General features: G+C 46.5%; 2 protein-coding genes and 1 long non-coding RNA gene across 4 annotated transcripts; 2 read left to right on the top strand and 1 right to left on the bottom strand.

Moving 5' to 3' along the window:
• The first annotated feature begins 118 nt into the window (after nt 1-118).
• Nucleotides 119-6,592, top strand: SERPINE1 (serpin family E member 1). Its single transcript, XM_039849274.1, has 9 exons — nt 119-315; nt 642-913; nt 1,566-1,799; nt 2,346-2,540; nt 3,131-3,329; nt 4,411-4,511; nt 4,627-4,713; nt 5,288-5,371; nt 5,700-6,592. Exons 2-9 carry the CDS (start codon nt 643-645, stop codon nt 5,735-5,737), a joined length of 1,209 nt encoding a protein of 402 aa, XP_039705208.1. The 5' UTR covers nt 119-315; nt 642; the 3' UTR covers nt 5,738-6,592.
• LOC120591672 (uncharacterized) lies at nt 5,860-13,030 on the bottom strand. The gene is made up of 2 exons (XR_005649947.1): nt 12,097-13,030; nt 5,860-11,238 (listed from the first exon to the last, which is right to left on the bottom strand). It is a non-coding gene; the product is annotated as an uncharacterized LOC120591672 (long non-coding RNA).
• On the top strand, nt 13,031-19,241 carry AP1S1 (adaptor related protein complex 1 subunit sigma 1). Of its 2 annotated transcripts, none has more exons than XM_039849275.1 (5): nt 13,031-13,170; nt 14,974-15,152; nt 15,804-15,912; nt 16,861-16,998; nt 18,276-19,050. In XM_039849275.1, the coding sequence occupies exons 1-5, from the start codon at nt 13,168-13,170 to the stop codon at nt 18,321-18,323; spliced, it is 477 nt and encodes a 158-aa protein (XP_039705209.1). In that variant the 5' UTR covers nt 13,031-13,167; the 3' UTR covers nt 18,324-19,050. The 2 variants fall into 2 exon arrangements, with proteins under 2 accessions (XP_039705209.1, XP_039705210.1); XM_039849276.1 differs by lacking the exon at nt 13,031-13,170 and adding an exon at nt 13,278-13,578 and having other exon boundaries at nt 18,276-19,241.
• Nucleotides 19,242-19,279: the final 38 nt, after the last annotated feature.

Below are 19,279 nucleotides of genomic sequence, written 5' to 3'. Positions count from 1 at the left end.
TGCTCAATTGTTCCTGAGCCCTCTCACACACGTACACACACACAGCAGCACGCACACACATGCCTCAGCAAGTCAGACTTCCAGAGCCAGAAAGTGGGTGGGGGCTGAGCCATGAGTTAATCTATTTCCTGTCTACTTCTGGTATAAAAGAAGGCACAGCCTCCTTAACGGCACAGCTGCATCTGGCTACAGGGCCAAGGGCACTGTCAAGAGAGATACATCCCTTCTCCAGCAGCAAAATCGCCACAATCAGCAGCAGCAGCAGCAGCAGCAGCAGGACAAACCACCAGTCACAAGGCACCCTGAGAATTTCAGGTAAGAGAAAAACAAACTCTCCATCTCTTACCTTGGGTTAAAGTGGAGAACGTCCCTCTGCAGAATCTCCTCTGTCCAAGATCCCCGTTTTCCCTCTGTTTATCCCCACTCTGCCAAACATCAGCCCTAAGTTGACCCTGCCAAAACAACGATTGCAGAATCTGAACCCATCATGGTTTCTTAATGGATCTTGGCCTCATGTTCATTTAACATTTGCCAGCAGCAAACATAGGAAGCATGGCCCACGGCTTGGATATCATCTTCCCTCCCCACTCACAATTCTTCAAGAACTACTGCCTCATCAAGTCCTTTCTCATGTGCTCTAGGATGCAGATGTCTCCAGTCTTTGCCTGCTTAGCCCTGGGCCTAGCCCTCATTTTTGGTGAAGTGTCCACCTCATACCATCATCAGTCTCCGGCGGCCCATCTGGTCACAGACTTTGGAGTGAAGGTGTTTCAGCAGGTGGCACAGGCTTCCAAGGACCGCAATGTGGTTTTCTCACCCTATGGGGTGGCCTCGGTCCTGGCCATGCTGCAGCTGACAACAGGAGGAGAAACCAGGCAGCAGATCCAAGAGGCAATGCAATTCGAGATTGAAGGTAAGGGATGAGGAAGAGTAGGAAGCAGGCATTCATGCAGTCTTCATAGAACTGGGGTGTAACCAACCAGAAGCAGAGAAAAGGCTGACTCCAGCTTAGCCAACCCAATGCCTGTACCGCTATGCCATAGAGACCACCACATCTTCTTCCCACCATACCTGTGTCAGGTGGCCCTTGGCCAGTCAAAGGATATACAGGCCAGTGGATTTGGAATAAAACAGCCTTGCCTCACCATCGTTAACAAACTGCACAACTTTAACCCCTCTGAAGCTCAGTTTTCTCATCTACAAAATGGGGATGGTCAAAGTACCTACTACAGAAGGCTGCTGTAAAGATTAAATAGAACTGTGCATATGAAATGCTTAGCACAGCTGCTATTATTATTATTATGAGAAAAAAATTAAAGGTTCATAACATAAAAACAGAAAAATATTCTAACCCAAACAAAGGGTTAGGGCCTGATATTTTTAAGGAAAAGAGGGAGATGCAGAAGAGATTAAGGTCTGGAAAGAAATCTCCCGCCAGAGACAATTTGAGGAGCAGAAGAGCCCCATCCATAAGGGCAGGGTAAGGCCCCTCATGGAGGAAGTTGGCTCAGCTAGGAGAGCTGGCTGAACAGGAGCCTGATGTATCCTTTCCTCTCTCGGCATAGGGAAGGGCATAGCCCCTGCCCTCCGTCAACTGTACAAGGAACTCATGGGTCCATGGAACAAGGATGAGATCAGCATAGCCGATGCCATCTTCGTCCAGCGAGATCTGAAGCTGATCCAAGGCTTCATGCCTTACTTCTTCAGGCTGTTCCGGACCACAGTCAAGCAGGTGGACTTTTCAGAGATGGAAAGAGCCAGGTTCATTGTCAATGACTGGGTGAAGAGACATACAAAAGGTGAGTAGGCAGGGAAAGGAGGCCCATCCCAAAGGCCTGTCAAAAAAGGGGATTTGGAAACAAATCCCAAATATCCAACCTCTCTCTTTTGGCATTCTCTTCTCTGTAGACAGAAGATCAAGTGCTTTAAGAATCAAAGTGTCATGTTTCATAATTAGTTAGGCCTTATCATGAACCAACTCTAAAGGCATCCCTAGAAAGTGTTGTGAGATTTCATTAGAACAGTAATAGCCATAATGAGAAGCACACACAGTCCTTCAGATTGCAGCTTAGGGGGCAAAGTAAAGGAAGACTTAAGTTTCCAGATCTGATCCCAGACAGGATCCCAGGCCCAAGAAAGTGCGGTGATCTGGGAAGTTTTCTGAGACCCCTTAGGAAGATGGAACAGATTGAAAACAGCCAGATTCTTTCATCTAAACCTCCAGGCTATCTTCTGACTGGATGGCTTCAACAGACATACATCTATGAGAGCCCTGGGAGCTGAAGGGAACCATCTAAGAGAATTTTAAAAAATGCTTATCTCATGATCATCTGGTTTTCTCATAGGCATGATCAGCGACTTACTTGGTGAAGGAACAGTGGACCAGCTGACACGCCTGGTGCTGGTGAATGCCCTGTATTTCAATGGGCACTGGAAGACACCCTTCCCAGAATCAGACACCCGCCACCGCATCTTCCACAAGTCTGATGGCAGCACCATCTCAGTGCCCATGATGGCTCAGACCAACAAGTTCAACTACAGTAAGTACAAGACTCCCTTCCCCAAGTCCCACACCTATTGGACCTCATCCCTGGGTGTTCGCCTCCAAAGAAGGAGAAACCATAGATATACTCTAGCATTAACAGACTTCCCAAGTAGGAAACACTAGGAGGAGCAGAAAGTAGCTTTATCTCATTCGAGATGAAGCTGAAATCCAGCAGTTCTCTCAGGCTCACATTTGAGCACTTGACCCCTGTCTCTCATCCTCATGTGTTTCTAGTGTGATTATCTGGGGCTCACAAACCCTACTGAAGGAAGGGTTATGTGGAAGTTGAGATTAAGGAGATGAGTATTGGAATGAATTAGTAGCTGGGTATGGGGAAGAAGGGAGTGAAGATAAAGAAGGTCAGAAATAAATACCAGAAGACACTGAATTGGCAGAACAAAAGAGAAACAGGAATGAAAACATAGACTAGGAGAGTGATAGGTGTAGGAGCCTCCAAAGCCAGGATGGAGAGCTAGCTTCCAGAAAGAGTGAAGGGAACAGGAAAACCGATTGAAAAACCAGTGCCAGGTTAGAATCAACAAGAGCTGGAGCCATTTTCAATGCATCATCTTGGTGTCTTCACAGCTGAGTTTTCTACTCCTGATGGCCATTACTATGACATCCTGGAATTGCCCTACCATGGGGACACTCTCAGCATGTTCATTGCTGCTCCCTATGAAAAAGAGGTGCCTCTTTCTGCCCTCACCAACATTCTGGATGATCAGCTCATCAGCCAGTGGAAAGGGAATATGACCCGTCTGCCCCGCCTCCTGGTTCTGCCCAAGTAAGCCATCCCTTGCTCTCCCTGAACTTACCAATGCTCTAATTCCCTCTATCTCCTGCTTCTCCTCTCTCCTAAAAACACCATCCCTGTGTTGAGTTTCCCAAACATGATGTTTGCAGGGTAGAGGCATGTGTGGGAGGCTGATGGGAAACACTCTGGCCTGGGTTTGATTAAGATTCTTCTGATCATCCCTCCTCCCATTTCTGCTGGAGGGCAAGGAGGAGTCTTCTAGACATGCTCCCACACATACCACCCTTTGAGTATCTGGCAAAAGCCAGCCAAAGGAAAGGCTAGAGAAATGATGGAGGTGGCGGGCTAAATCTGCCTTCATTCTTTTATGAATGCCTCACTCCTGCCCCCATTTCCTCAAGTCAACATCCAAACCATGGAGACAAAAGGAATCATTTCTGCAGATGGAGCAGCCAGAACTACAGCTTCTAGCTAGATTCCAACAGAGCAGATTTTTAAAATTCTTCTGTAGAAGCAAAGAGGGCAGAGAAGGTTGAGACTGGGTAATTCCAGAATTGTAGGGAAGCCTCCACCACACTTACCCCAAATTTTCAGATACTATAATACCAGGTTCTGGGAAAGAGGAGAATTTAGATGGTTAGCTGTCTGTCTCTGTCTCTTTCTCATGTCTCTGTCTCTCTCTCTTAAAAATTGAAGTAATTAGTTGCGCCCTGATGGGAAGCAGAGAGCACCCCAAAGCCTCGCTGTTTGAGTCCTCTTCAGGGTTAGCTCTCAGAAACACAATCTAAAGACCAGATTTTTGTTCAAATAGGCTTGCCAAAGAATTTGCCCTTGGCCCCCCAGCCAGACTGAATGAACTATTGCCTTGAGGAAAGTAATTAGTCATAGGTTTGAGGGATTTGGGGGACTGCAGAAGAATGTTCATTAATATTAGAACCTCCAGCAAGGAGAGAGACCTTGCAAACAGACTTGAAACAAGCCCTCCTTCTTCTATTTTCACATTGGTCCACATCCTGTCAGGCTGCCGGGATGATACCTGGTAGGGGACTAGAAGTGGTGCTGGTGGCCAGAGGTGGCCCGAGCTTAAGCTGTTTCCTTCTCCTGTCTACAGATTCTCTCTGGAGAGTGAAGTTGACCTCAGACAGTCCCTAGAGAACTTGGGGATGACAGACATGTTTAGTCCAAGTCAGGCAGACTTCTCAAGTTTTTCAGGTAAGAGATTTTTCTTTCATTTTCATATCCTGGTTGAATGTGGGGTCCCTAAGAAGTCAAAGGAGCTTTTCCCTGAGAACTATGGCTGATCTACTCTTGTATCCACCTGTTTCAGACCAAGAGCCTCTCTACGTATCACAGGCACTGCAAAAAGTGAAGATCGAGGTGAATGAGAAAGGCACATTGGCGTCCTCCTCTACAGGTGAGTCAGGCTCAAGTGAGGCCTGGTGAGTCTCAGCCCAAGGCTTTAGGAAGGGCTACTATGGCACCCAAACCCCTCTCCACCCTTCTCTGCCAGGCCTCTCCTAGAATAGCAGCTCTTCCTGTGCGGGGAGCATCACCCTTCCCTTTTTTTTTTATTTTTTTTTTACCCTTTTCCCACTCTTGTTTCTCAGCCTAGAAAATGGGCTTACGTTCCCTGGGACCCCGATCACTCACCCAATGGCTCCTGAGATCCTTTGAATGTGAAAGGCCTCCCACAGGAAAGCCCAGGTTGTTCCTATGGTGGCTAGTCAACTTAAGGAATCTGCTTATCAGTAAACTCCAAAAAGGTTTAGATAAATGTTTGTGTGAGAGCAGCTGACAGATTCCCTACTAAACTTCTGGAGGAAATCAGGCCTCAGAGGGCCTGATTTAAGGTTCACGTCCAGCAGAACAGCAGATCCTCCTAAAAATCATCCCCCAGTGTGGCGGCCAGACAAAAGGCTGATGTCAATGGATCATTTGCGACCAGTTCGATGTCCCTCTGTTCTAAGACATTGCCCCATCTCTTCCAGCCATTACCGTCTCAGCCCGAATGGCTCCCGAGGAGATCATCATGGACAGACCCTTCCTCTTCGTGGTGCGGCATAACCCCACAGGTGAGCCCAAGGCCCATAGTGCTCCACCACCCTCCTCCTTCCATTTCTCCCATTTCGGGTGCCAGACCAGACGGGTGTGGACACCCGCTCCTAACCCAGGACTCTAGGCAAGGAATCCAACACTGTTCCACTTCCTCTCCTCAGAAGCAGTGCTCAATCACAGATACAGTGTTGTGCCAGGACCCCAGTCCTAGCTTAGTCACTAAAGCAGCTGTGACTCCAGACATCTCACTAATCTTCTCAGATCTTAGATCTTTTGTACAGTTTGAGCTTGGTGAGCTTTGCCATTCCTTCGAATTCTCATCTCCCATGATTCTTCTATCCTCAGGAACAGTCCTATTCATGGGCCAAGTGATGGAACCCTGACCATGGAAAAAGAATCCTTCATCTGGGACAGAACTGGAGATGTATCAGAGAAGAAGAAATTCCGAAGAAAAGAACTCTTATTTTAATTAATCATTCTGGGGAAAGAGAAGGCATTTATTTGCTTTTTTTTTTTTAATGGTAAATCTGCCTCCTAGACCTCAGCCTTTCCCAAGGTGGGAAAGAGGACTTTTCAATGAAACTACTCAGTGGAAATCCTGGAAGAGATCTCTGAAGCACAACTCCCTGAAGTTCTCCAAACCAGACTGTAAAAGTTGCAGAGTCACTTGTGCAGTTGCTTCTGCCCATCGCTCTGCCTGTTCGGGTCTTCAGACCTGTATCCCACTGAGGCCCTGGCAGAATGGCGCTACAAGGCTTACAGGAGCTTTTGTGTACTTGGTAGAAGCTATTTGTGTTCCAGTCACGTTGCCGTCACTCTTGCACTGTCTGCCACTGCTGAGGAGGCTGGCAGCAGGCCAGAGGCCAATGGAGGAAACACCCTTTCATTACAAGGTCTATATTCCCCCAGCTCAGAGGTACTATGGACTGGCAGAGCAACTGCCCACTCAGTACCAAGACCTACCCTGGCCTGACCGTCTCCCTCCCCAGAAACAGTGAGCATATATTATTTTGGAGTGTAGGTGACTTGTTTACTCATAGAAGCAGATTTCTGCTTCCCACAAACTTTATTTTGCAGGAATAGAGGAAGAAAGGAGATGTGTGCCTGGCTCTTGGTTCCAATCTCCTGATGGGGAGGATGGGATGGGATGCCAGGGGTGTGTTTGAATATTTATCACATCATTGTGTGCTTGTTAGAGAAAAAGAGGATTATCAAGAAAATCATATTATTTAAACTTGCTATAGTGTTCCTTTGTGGTCTGTGTCATTGCATCTCAGGAGTCTGTCTGGACACTTAACAGCTATAACACCCTCTGGGTGGCAAGCATAAGGGGCTCATACTGCCACCTTGTGGCTGCCCAAATTCCATCACTCTTCTTTCCTTGCCTTTCCACTTGATGGATTAGAACCCCTGCCAAGATTATACAACTTCAGCCCACTTTAGGGACCAAAAAGATGTGGTGTGTAAGAGAGATTAGAATGAGGACAGAGTGGTTTCAAGTTTTTCCAATATATCTAGGAGCAGGAGTACAGGGACTGCACGACCCAGTAGGACAGAATTTTCCCCAATTATAGGGTGACTCATAGCCATATTGGTGACTCACTTCAGTGTGTCATTTCCGGTTGCTGTGTGTGAACAGTGGATGAGAGAGAGGATGAGAGGATGAGAGAAAGAGAGAGAGAGAGAGAGAGAGAGAGAGAGAATATGAATGAGCAAGACAGTGAACTTGGGCTCAACTATCCTAAAGGTTAATCTTTCTGAAAACCAACTAGTTAAAGGGTATGGCCTGGACCAATTTATTGAAGAATTGCACATAGATGTTGAATGAGTGCAGTCTAATAGAACTCTCATCATCCCACCATGTCTTCAGTGAAGAATCTTTGTACTTTTTTTTTTCTTTTTTCATTATGCACTGGACAGTGATAGCCACAGACAGTATTCACAAGGATACCCAAATGTGGAGTCCAATATTCTTGAAATTGTGTTGAAATATATGCTTTTTCATTTCTGATATATAAAAAAGTAAAAATGTTTTTTAAATAAAGTAAATAAAAAGAATATCCCCAAAACAGTTCCTGCCTTTACTTTCCACATTTCACACAATGCAAAAACAAAATTCTGTTAGTTCATAGCCCTTTTGGGTGAAAGGGATCATTAGGAAACATACATGTATGGAACCAGGAATGCTGACCTACCACAGGTGAGTCCACAGGGACGGGCTGCTGGGGCTCTGCGAGAAGGCCCAGGGACATGTTGTGTGGGCATGATTCTCCCCCTGGGCATCATCCTCAAAAAAGAAAGAAGGTTCCACCAAACACCCTCCATTTACCCAAACAGGCCTGCTCACGCCCACTGTCCCTGTGAGTGCCCATCGCCGTTCATGCCATTTCCTTCTACCGCCAAATGCCTCCATCCCCTACAACTGCCCTCACTCCCCATTTCTCAAAACTCAAACTGAGACCATTTCTTCCACCTAGCATTCCCATGGATCCAGTCAAGATCATTGTTCATTTGGCATTTACTGATTTTTCCTTCTTCTGGTATGTAACAGTGCTTGTATTCATGTATGCTCTTTGAGTGTGCATGTTACCCCCTACCCCCATCAACATATCAGCTTCCTTGAAAACAAGGTTCTTTTTTTATACACACTCTTCTTATCTTCCTTAAAATGGCATTCTAAAAAGGCTTTTATTCTCTTCCTTTAATATCTTGAAGGTTCTTCCCAGAAATATATGTCTCTCAATTAGTTTCGGTTCATATATTCAAAAATAATTTTTAAAACTGAAAAAATACCAAGAACTATCTGTCAAAATTGTGTGCCATCCAGCTCCAGGACCCTCAAGACAGGATTGACAGATCTAGCCCCTAGAAATCTAGGTCATATCTTAATAAGTAATTATCATCTGGGAGGTCTTGGTCAAAACATTGTCTGATAGTTAATAGGTAGTGAGTTCTCCATCAATGGAAGTGTTTAAGGACAGCCAGGATGACTGCTTGGTGGGGATACTTCAGCGGTCAAGATGTAAGACAAGGTGACTTTTTTAAGTGAGAAAGAACACATGCTCATAGTAAGAAATTCAAACAGGTAGAAAGGGTAAAAGTGTGAACTTAACAGGCCCCAGTTTCTTGGGTGTTCTCTTAGAGCTTTGCTAAGCATTTATAAGCATATGTAAATGACTCACTATTTTCACATAAATAAGATCAAGCCTACTTTATTTACCTAATGATACATCCTACACACTTGTCCCTATTTCTTTTTACCAGCTGCATATATAGATGTACTATAATTCCCTAAGTGCTGAAGATGAATATTTTGGTTTTTCATGGCTTTTTAAAATCATCATTGTTGATATCAACAATGCTGAGATGAACATCTTTGCACATTTATCCCAGTGCACATGTGCTCATGTATCCATGGGATAACTTCCTAGTGATGGGACTAAGTATCTGTTAAGAACCTCCCAATCCTTCAATTTTGTGATTCCGGTAATACAAACATTTTCAAATGGTATAAAACAATCAAAAGTGATAATTTGTCTGGCTGGAATCTTAACTTAAGCTTAAATAAGCGTTCATAACTTTCCTAAATAAGCCCACTGCCTGAATAAAGATAGATTTTAGACCTTGAACTAAAAAGAACCTTCACATTATCATTCTCTCTAAATTATGTTAGACTTCCTTGGAGCAAATTTTGATCATGATATAAATCCAGAAAGGGATTTTGTTTACTCACTCCCCAACCATTCGCCATGTACTAAGGGCCGTCTCACCACCCTTTCCATTCCCATTTCCCTCTCAAGGTTCATCGGGGGCATTCTTGGGTGCCTCCAACATGATGCACTAAGATGTTCAAAGGAGATGTGGTTGTTTGATGCCTCCTAATGGATTCCTCTCTTTAGGTTTGCCTTCTTCAAGCTTTCTCTCCACTCACGAAGCTGATATAGTCAGAGAGGCCCCAAAGCCCATTCAAGCCTGGAAGGATGGTCTTCCTCTCTTCTTAGAAGGCCAGTGGGAACCAAGGCAAGAACCAGAGGAAAGGAAGCCCAGAATGGGTGGTCACTAAAGCTGCTCTCAGCATTAGAGAGAGATGCTCTCTTAACCTCAGTGAGTTTTTCATCTTCCTGTTCAAATGGCAAGCTTTGTAGGACAAAGATACGGTTGTAAAACTAGAGATAAAAACCCATAGAGGCCATTTGGTCTGCTTCTAGCTGGCTTAGACCATAGACACAAAAACTTGATGTGGCCCAATCCAGTTCACGAGATACTTCTACACTGAGATTTGTGGCCAGAACTTCAGCTGGTGCTAAAGTAATCTTCCTGCAGAAATAATTCCTTCCTCTTCTACAGATTCTCTTTGGGCTCATAAGGGTTGCTGGAGTCATGGAGGCAACAGTACAAGAATACAGGGACACCGGGACCCAGATAAATCTTTCATCTTCCTTACACCTTGAAAATATGACCCATTCCATGCACTGGGCTAGTTGTTGAGGAGTTAACTTATCTGTATTTGCTTAGAAACTGAAAGAGCCACTTTTTCTCACAAGATGCTTCAAAAAGCAGAACAGGTTAGCCTCAATTCTGCAGTTTACAGTTCAAAAACTGTCCATACATGCTGAGAAGACTCAAAAGAAAAGAATTCTTCAGATGCCCTCATCGCCGCAGAGGGCATTTGCTCCAGAAAGTGTTCCATTTAACAGTGCCCTCTGCTTTTCTCAGATATTTTGAGGACAAAGATCATGATGCAGCTTCACAGTGCGAAGCCCGCCCAGACCTGCTTGGCTTTGCCGGGACCCCCTCCTTGGCTATTCCAAGTCTTTCTTCCTCTCTCTATTTCTTTAGAGGTGAAAAACCAACAAGATCTGCTTCTAACATCATTACTGCAGATTTCTTGCAAACCTCACACAGTGGAATTATTTATTTGCATGCCCACGTGTGGGCAACGGGTATGACTTTTGTAATCTCAATGGTAAAATATATGCATATATTCTATCTCCTTGTCAAGGAGATATCATCCATTTTCCAAATTATTTTTAAGGTGATTCTTCAAGTAAGTTTTGTTGTACTAATAGTAGTGAACATTCATGTAGAGATAAGAAAACTGAGGTTGAGTAACTTGCTGTGGTTGTTGTTACTTAGCCCCACACAGTTGGGCATGTCTGTGTTCCTCACCACTGCACTGTACCTGTACGCCCGCCTTCTCTATCACATCTGTGAACAGGCCTCTGTGAACACAGAGCAGAGCTCAGTCGTAGTCGAGAACAAAGGTGCTGCCCTCACATGCCAGTCACCTGCAGGTTGTGCATTTACATCTTTGCCTTACCAACCTGAACACCAGTGTCCTGAATGTAGCCTTTGATCCCCTAGCCACCAGATGTCGCTTTGACTCCAGTGGAAAGCTCTTCTTTGGAGCAAAGCAGCTGTGGCTTCAACCAAGATCTTGCCAAGGTTTGGACTCCATTCAATTTAACAAGTATTTATTTAAAAGCTTAACTTCATACTGGGTGTTGTGAAGCACTTATAAAAAATTGTAAGTAATGTTTCTGACCATCAAGTACCTAAGGAGAATAGACACCAAAAACCTAAAAGAAACACTATGCGAGTCACTGAAATGATTAAGGGAACATTGTGATCACCATAATCTAAACTAGAGCATATAGGCTCATCAGGAGTGGCTGCTTGATTGAAACTTAAAGGATAAATAAGATGAATTTAGGTCCATGGGGAGGGAATGGCAGGGCATTCCAGAAAACAGTGAACGAAATCACAAAGTAAAAATAATAGCAAGTCAGGTTCAAGGAACACACCTGAGGATGAAATCCCACGTTGCCAGGTTGGTTTTCAGACTGTTGCCTTCTTTCTCTGATTTGTCCTTCCAAATTGTCCCCTACATTAGTTTGAGATTAATTTGCTTAAAACTGTTTCACCAAGTTATTCACTTGTTCAGACAACTCTAACGGTTCCCAATTGCCACTGCCTCAAATCTGAACTCATCTGCAGACACACCTGTATTGGATGCACTAAATCATAGATCCTCTACATTCATTGTTCACTAACAATGAAGAAATCTGATCCAGTGTCTTCTAACTAGTGTAAACCACTTGAATTCTATAATTCAACATGAGCACAACTGATATTTCTAACAATGCTCTCATGAGATATTTTTCTGTAGCTAGGCATACCGCATTGAGACAAGGAGTTCTAGAAAGTGTCAGCTTTCCAAAGAATGCAGGAGTTTATACCTCTAGAGCTTCCAAACTTCCACAGGGTGTTGCCTCACTCTCTGCTTTAGTCCTTACCTCACAGTTCCTTACTTCCTTATATAGAACCTTCTCCTCTCTCCCATGAGTGAGGACATATCTTTTTTCACTTGTTATGCCTTCTGCCCTTCTTACACAGACTCATTCCTTCTTTTCACTCAGTAATGGTTTATCCTTTCTAAATCTAGCAACTTACTTTATTGATATTATTCTTGACCTAAAAAACAGCACCAAGATAGTTCAGCCAATGTCTATGCCATTGACAAACCTAAGGTACAGGCAGAGGAGAAAGGGAAGTGAAAAAGAAAGAAAGAAGAAAAGTAGTAGAAGAAAGAAGGTGGGAAAGGGAAATAATGATAATTGCTGCCATTATTAAGGGTTTACAGTGTGCCAAATACTTTCTATGCATCCTCAGAACAATCTTGCAAGGCAGGTATTCCTATCCTCATGTTTAAAAGGAGGAAACGGAGAGTTAAATGACTCACCTGAGGCTAGTAAGGGTCAGAGATCAGACTGCATCCCAGGTGAATTAAGCCCATCCTCTTGCAACTAAAGCATATTACTTCCATAACGAAGAGTAATAAAAGAACATAAATTGGGACAGGTAAGACCTTATCAACAACTGCTTCAAGTGCTACTAAAAAATAATAGCACCATTAGTTACCAGCAATTATCTAAAAATAGCCATTAATTTTTCAGCATGACAATTTAACATCTTCTTTATATGCAAGCCACTTTACTACAGAGACACACACTAGCATACACTTACACACACACACATCCTCAGCTAAAAAGCTCATGCTACAGTTTACATCCTTCTGATCTTTACACTTGTGTCTGGGTTATATATATTCTCTTTTAGTTTTGACCCATGCTAACCTTTTAGGATTCTCTTTATTTCTCCCCTTTCACCTTAATTCATGTTTCTCCCTCCTTTCTCTACATCAGTTTTATATCAGCCCCTTCTTTTCTTTTCTTTTCTTCTCTTGTCCCTCATTACCTATACATTTCTTACTCTAAGAGGGTGTTCATCTAGCAGATTCTAAGTAGATATCTATTTTGAGATCTATACTTTCCTCCTGTGTGCCCGCACCACCCTTTGTCTTCCAGTCTTCCTCGCATCATTCCTCCTTCCCTACATTCAGTTCCCACGCTCTCCCTTTCAATTGCCTTCACCCCTACGTCCTTACAAACCACAATGATCCTCCCATCCACTTCGCACTCCTTTTCCCGCCCTTTTCCCCAAGTTCCAAAGCGCGAGGACCTTATTGTCCTCCCCCATCCTTCAACCAGCCCACGGGACAGGCTTGTTACCATGACGACAGAGCCACTCAAAGTTAAAGTCAAGGACCTGGTTGTCATGGCTTCCGCTTCCCCGCCTCCATTACCGCCCGCGCTCCCCGCAGCTTTGGCGCCTGCGCAGTACTCAATGTGAAGGGGCGGGACGGGGCGGAGCTTCAAGCCAGAACAGGAGAAAAAGGAAAGAGGAGAAAAAAGGGAGTGGAGCTGGCGCCTACGGTGGCCGGAGAGGGACGCGCCAAGCCGGAGGCTGCAGGATGGTAGGCTGTGCGAAGAGGGAGGGGAGGGGGAACCGAGGGGCGTGGGCTGCACCTGCGGGGTTCCTTGGGGGCCGCCCTTTGTGGGAGCCGCTCTTTCTTCCTCGGGTCCTCAGAGGCCCTCACTTTGATGGGCGGGTGGGCGAGCCGGCCTCAGAAGGAAGAGCAGCTGGAAATGGCTTTAGGGAGAAGGGGCAGAGAGATAGCGCATTAGCTGGGCGAGAGGAGGCTGATTTAAGGGGCGGCGGTACTGTCCCGAGCCAGGGGGAGCGCGCAGGTAGCGATCCAAAGGGTCCCGACCACTGCCACAGGAGACTTGTCGGAGGAATAGGGGCGCGAGGGCCTGTTGGCAGCGGAGGGAGCGAGTCACACTCTCCCTGCGCAGCCCAGAGAAGAGAAGCGGCCCGCGAGGTTAGCGCTGTGTGGGAAGGGATAGTTTCCGGGTCTGAGGAGTGGACCTCCTCCTGCCTGGGTTTATTGCCCGGCTCGCCTAGAGGCTGGGTGAAGTGGGGAAGCCAGGTGGCCTTGAGATCTTGCTCCAGGGGACCCGGCTTTGGAACTCTGACTCTAGTGCTCTTCGCTCTCCACCCTTCACCCCATTCTCTTTCCGGAACCCAGGCCTTCCGTCTTCCTTCTCGCCCTCACCGCTGTCCTCGACGCGCGCGGCTCCCGTGCGCCTCTCTGTTCCCCTTCCTCACCACCAAAAAAACCGTGAATTCTGATCTTTAGCCTACTAAACTAGTGCCGTTCCACGCACCCAGGGATTCCAGCCCCGGTAATGTCCATGGAGAGAAGAGCTGCATGGAGAAGGCAATAACTCCAGAATTTGGCCTGGACCCCCTGGAACTGGGTAGCTAGAGGCACTCAGTATATTGAGGGCTCTGCATTCCTCCCCACTACCCAGCTTGCGCTTTGTTCCACAAACATTCCCTAGGAGAGCCACCCTGGATGGCTTTGTCTTAACGGAGGAACTGAGAGGGAACTTGGTCATCGAGTATCTGGGGGAAGAGTGAGCTTGTGGCAGGAGGCACCATAAAAAGAAGAAGAGAGAGAAGTATCAATGGCCAAATGCCCAAATCGTTAAGAGGGAGGATAGCATTTGGGAGTCCCAGTACCATGTGTTAATGTGAAGGATACTCCTTGGCATAGAACTGGCACATGAGGGCAGTATATTGAGGACATCAGCAAGGACATCAGCAAGGATGGGGTGGAGAATTGAGGTAGCTTCTCCAGGGACAAAATACCCGATTTCAGTGTGGCGGTAGGTAGAAGGAATATGGAGAAAGCCGACATCCCTTTGACATCACCTATGGGCTGCTTGTTACTGTGCTAGGCATTTTACTTACCTTTGGAAAACAGGAAGCAAGAGGTCAGGGAATAATAATAGCGACACCTAACGTGTTACAGTGCTTACCATGTACCAGACATTGTTGCATATATCAACTCATTTAATCCCTCCTAACAACTCTGTAAGGTAGGTACTTTTATTATCTCCATGGTACAGACCAGGGAACTGAGCCTATAGACAAAGTAATTGTCCAAGGCAAATTATTTAACTAGTAGAGCCAGAATTTGAATCCAAACGGCAGACAGACTCAGAAGCTCTGCCACCCCCCCAGACCAAAAGGCACCAGCTGGTGAGAATACCCAGAGTTGAGATCGAGGGCTGATATTTGGAAGAAAATAGAAGCTGTGAGTGGAAAAGAGATGGGATGTGCTTGGGGCTGTGTGTTTATGGAGAAAAGAAACTCAGAGAACAAAATATCTGAACCTCAGCTCTGCTTCTCCCTTTCCCCTCCATTCCAGATGCGATTCATGCTGCTGTTCAGCCGACAGGGAAAGCTGAGGCTGCAAAAATGGTACCTGGCCACCTCAGACAAGGAGAGAAAGAAGATGGTTCGGGAACTTATGCAGGTTGTTTTGGCTCGCAAGCCCAAGATGTGCAGCTTCCTGGAGTGGAGGGACCTCAAAGTAGTCTATAAGAGGTGACTTACCACCTACTTTCAGACCTGCCTGGATCCTGCTTGATTGGGGTCTGGCAGTGGGTTTAAATGACTGAGTAATAAGCGGTCCCTAGATCAGGGAGAACTGGGAGCTAAGGACATTTGGAGGGCAGTGATGAACCCCGGCTTCCTTTCCTTTCCAAACTCACCTTGAAGAAATTCTTGTTCCCCACTTGGTTTGCTCAAGTTTGACAGCTTACTTCATGTGCATACCTCTGTCTCAAAGCTCCTATTTTGCCCATTACACATGTCTCTTGCTGTCTCATTCAACAGTCATAAATCCTGCACCACTTTTCCTAACACACACACACGCACACGCACACACACACACACACACCCTTTCCAGTTCCTTCTCTGAGCAGGTGAGTTTGTTGGCTCAAGTTTTTGCTGAGTCAAACTGAATAGATCAGAGGGTATGAGGAAAGAGCTTGGTCTTTCCCTGTTTTTGAGAGAGGCAAAGAGGCCAAGCCTGTTACTATTTGCATGCCCTGGGGCCACCCCACCTGTGTCCAGTAGCCACACAGACCCTAGGCTGAGAATGAGGAAAAATAGAAGGTTTGAGCCCAGAATGCCTGGGTCCTGAAGCAGGCCCAGTAGCTGTCCCAGCTATCTCTCATGCACCCCTGTCCTCAGATATGCCAGCCTCTACTTCTGCTGCGCCATCGAGGGCCAAGACAATGAGCTCATCACGCTAGAGCTGATCCACCGATATGTAGAGCTCCTGGACAAATACTTCGGCAGTGTAAGTCTCCCCACCCTCCCTGGTTTTCATACTCAGCAGTCCTCTCTTTCTTCCAAACTCTGGGGCCCTTCCACTCTGTCCTGGGACTCTGGAGAGAGAGTTGAAATTGGAGCAGTGAGAACAGTATTTAATTCCCTTCTTTAAGCTTTAAACCTATTAGCCATGCCCCTTAATCAGTCCAGGGGAGGAGGTGGGAACCAGAATCTGCCACTTAATCAATCCATCTAGGGCTCAGCTCAGACTTCTCACAAAAGGACAGAGGCCATGTTCAGATTTTATCAGTGGTTCTTGACCTTGACTTCCTGCTGGAAACTTCTGGAGAGTTTTTAAAAATAGTAATGCCTGGGTCCTACCCCCAGAAATTCTGAATAAACTGATCTGGGATATAGCCTGGGCATTGGCAGTCAGTGTAGATTTTAGATGGAGAATAGTAATAACTCCATAATTTGTATTCCACTTAACAATTTACAACGCGTTTTTAAGTTCTTTTGTTTACTTCTCATTACATCCTCCAAGTAGATGTTAATGTCCTCTTTTCAGATGAGAAAACTGAAGCTCAGGGAAATTAAATGACAGATACAGCTAGCTGGTTAGTAGCAGAGCCCTGCTGCTGATCCAAAATCTCCTCCTTCCCTGCCTCACAGTACCTAAGGAAGGAGGCTAGCCCAGCTGCTGGTGGGAACAGTGTCACAGATTTTGGGGGGAAGGCAACAGGAGCCATAGTCAAGGGCACTAATATTTTATGATCACATAGAAAGAGGCAAGAGGAGAAGGAAAAGCCGAACCAAGTACTAAGGCCTAGGGGTTGAAAGGACATAGACCTGGGACAAGAACTCAAGGTGGGAGGAGTGGTCATGAGGAAGGCATGGAGCCATGTTAAGAAAAAAGGTGGAGCAGGCGGAGTGAGAATGCACCTCGGTATTTAACTTTGCCTTCTCACCCTCCCAGGTGTGTGAGCTGGACATCATCTTTAACTTTGAGAAGGCCTACTTCATCTTGGATGAGTTTTTGATGGGGGGTGATGTCCAGGACACTTCCAAGAAAAGTGTGCTGAAGGCTATTGAGCAGGCCGACCTGCTGCAGGAGGTACGAGCCCGGGACAGTGAGGAGGAGGAAGAGTACCATGGTGGAGGGTGCCATTCCTCCCCTGGACACCCTTCCTGCTGGCCACAGCTGCCACCTTCCCGCTTCCGCCGAGGGGGCCCCCTTCCCTGTGGCGTCTGGCCACCACAGCGCCCAGTTGGCCAGCTTGCCTTCAAGCCTTGACTGCTTGGGGTGGGAGGTGGAGGTAACAGACAGCCTGCCTGTGCCAATTCTCCCCTCCTTTCTCCCAAGACCCAGGGTGTTTTGACCTAGCCAAGTCTCCTTTGTCCCACTTCTCTTGGCATTTAAAGGTAACTTAGAGAATTTGAAAAGGGGCACGTGGTAGATAATTCTTTTTTTCCCTGGTGTCTTCTCTCTACCTTTTTTTGTTTTTACATACACACATTCAAAATGAGCCTCTGCTTCTCAGAAGCAAAAGGCTGTATGGATTTGGGGGTTGAGGTAGAGAGCACCTAGCTGTTGGTTCACTCTGCTATTTGGCACCCCTGCCCTCACTCCATTACTGCCTGCCCCCTCTCTGTTGTGCCACTGCTGAGACTTGGTGCAGGAAGATGAGTCACCGGAATCTGCAGATGAGCAAGCTGGCCTAAGCTGGCTCTGAGGAGGGGGAGAGATAGAGGGCTCATCTCTGCAGTAGAAGAAAGAGCAGAATTGAACTTGTCACCTCACTGGTCCAGGTTCCCTTTCACACACAGACACACACACAGACACACACTCACACAGACACATGTGAGCGCACGCATGCACGCCCTGGCACACACACCCGTTACTAATGCTCTGCTCAGACCCTAATGACTCATCTCTCTGCAGTATGGTTCACCTTTCCTCAGGGGCTTGATGTCAACCTCTTACTACCCCCACCTACCCCTGAAAAAAAGGACTCAATCATCTGCTACCCCCCAACCCTGGAAAACAGTTTCCCTCCCCCTAAGAACTAGGCTGCCAGAGCCCCTTACTCACCAACCTCTGGCTTTGGATTACCATGCAGATTGGTGGTAGACTCAGCCTGGTCCCCTCAGCCTTGCCATAGTTGACTCTACTGGAGGTGGTCCCAGGAAAACTGGGAGCCCCGCGGAAGGTTACTCAGCTGTTTGACTGCCAGGCTCCACATTGGCTTCTCTTTTACCCTTTTTCTTGTTTCTCTTGTGTGCTTCCCCCTTCTCTGCCTCTGTCCTCGTGATGCTGTTGTCTTGCCCACCCACTTCCCTCATTCCCTGTCTGCCTCTTCTGGTGTCTCTGCGTCACCCTCTTTGCCTTAGGAGGATGAGTCGCCTCGCAGTGTGCTGGAGGAGATGGGTCTGGCATAGCCCTCGCCTGGGCCGCATGGAGATGTTGGGAGCTGGTGGAGAGGCAGGGCACGAGTGGCCCTTTCCTGGGTAGGACTCAGCTGCCCCTCCTCTGCTGCCTCACCTTCTTATGGAGTGAGCTGTGGGCTCAGGACCCTCAAACATTCCCTTCCTCCACCCCCTACCTCCTGTTTCCCCCTTTTCCCACTGAAGGTTTTTGGAGCTAGGAGGCAGGAAAATGTGACCAAGATGGGGGTGCTATTTGGCTTTCATTCTCTGCCTTTGAAGAACTAATGTCACCCCAAACTTCCTTCCCTCTCTTATAACTGTAAATATATAAATACATCAGGTTAAAGGGAAAAGGTTTTCAGGGCTCTTCTCTTCTCCCTACCCCATAACCTACCTCCACCCCTCCCTACAGCCAGCCAGGGCAGCTTCTCTGCCTGGGAGGGGGGCATCTGTGTAGTAAGAAGGCTGCCCTTTCCCCTCATCTGCCCCCTTCCCTTCCTTCTTGGCTACAGTAAGGCCTCTACACAGTGCCCAGCGAGGAATAAGATAGTTAAGTTTTTTCTAACCTTGCCTACTTTGACGGGAGGGAGGATTGAAGGAAGGGCAGGCTTCGTGGGAGATTGGGCCCTGTCCCTCCTTCACTCTATGTTCTGGGTGAGGCAGGAGCTAAGGAGGTGGGGTGGGGAAGTGTCTGACTTTATTTCATTTCCTCTGAAATAAAAGGAAAAACGTTTCTGGACTTTGCCTGCCTAAGGCTCTGTGAAGGAATGCAGGCTGCTGGGATCATCCAGGAGGGGAAGAGAACACCGCACATTTGACTCTTCCCCAGAACTGGGGTTGCCAGATTTAGGGCCAAAAAATAAGTGGATACCCAATTCAATTTATATGATAATGTATCTTTTTTTAAAGGATAAATGTACCCTATGTAAATGTATCCAATGTTTATCTGAAATGCAAATTTAATTGGG

Source organism: Pteropus medius, unplaced genomic scaffold, assembly GCF_902729225.1.
Source record: "Pteropus medius unplaced genomic scaffold, Ma_sr-lr_union100, whole genome shotgun sequence".
Classification (NCBI taxonomy): Eukaryota; Metazoa; Chordata; class Mammalia; order Chiroptera; family Pteropodidae; genus Pteropus; species Pteropus medius.
Note: the sequence above shows the minus strand (reverse complement) of the source record. Positions and strands in the feature narration are given on the sequence as shown.

Coding starts and splice junctions, on each gene's coding strand:
- SERPINE1 (XM_039849274.1), top strand. CDS start 643: ATGCAGATGTCTCCAGTCTTTGCCTGCTTAGCCCTGGGCCTAGCCCTC. Junction 914..1,565: donor AATGCAATTCGAGATTGAAG/GTAAGGGATGAG, acceptor CTCTCGGCATAG/GGAAGGGCATAGCCCCTGCC. Junction 2,541..3,130: donor GACCAACAAGTTCAACTACA/GTAAGTACAAGA, acceptor GTGTCTTCACAG/CTGAGTTTTCTACTCCTGAT.
- AP1S1 (XM_039849275.1), top strand. Junction 15,153..15,803: donor CTCAAAGTAGTCTATAAGAG/GTGACTTACCAC, acceptor CCCTGTCCTCAG/ATATGCCAGCCTCTACTTCT. Junction 15,913..16,860: donor TGGACAAATACTTCGGCAGT/GTAAGTCTCCCC, acceptor TCACCCTCCCAG/GTGTGTGAGCTGGACATCAT.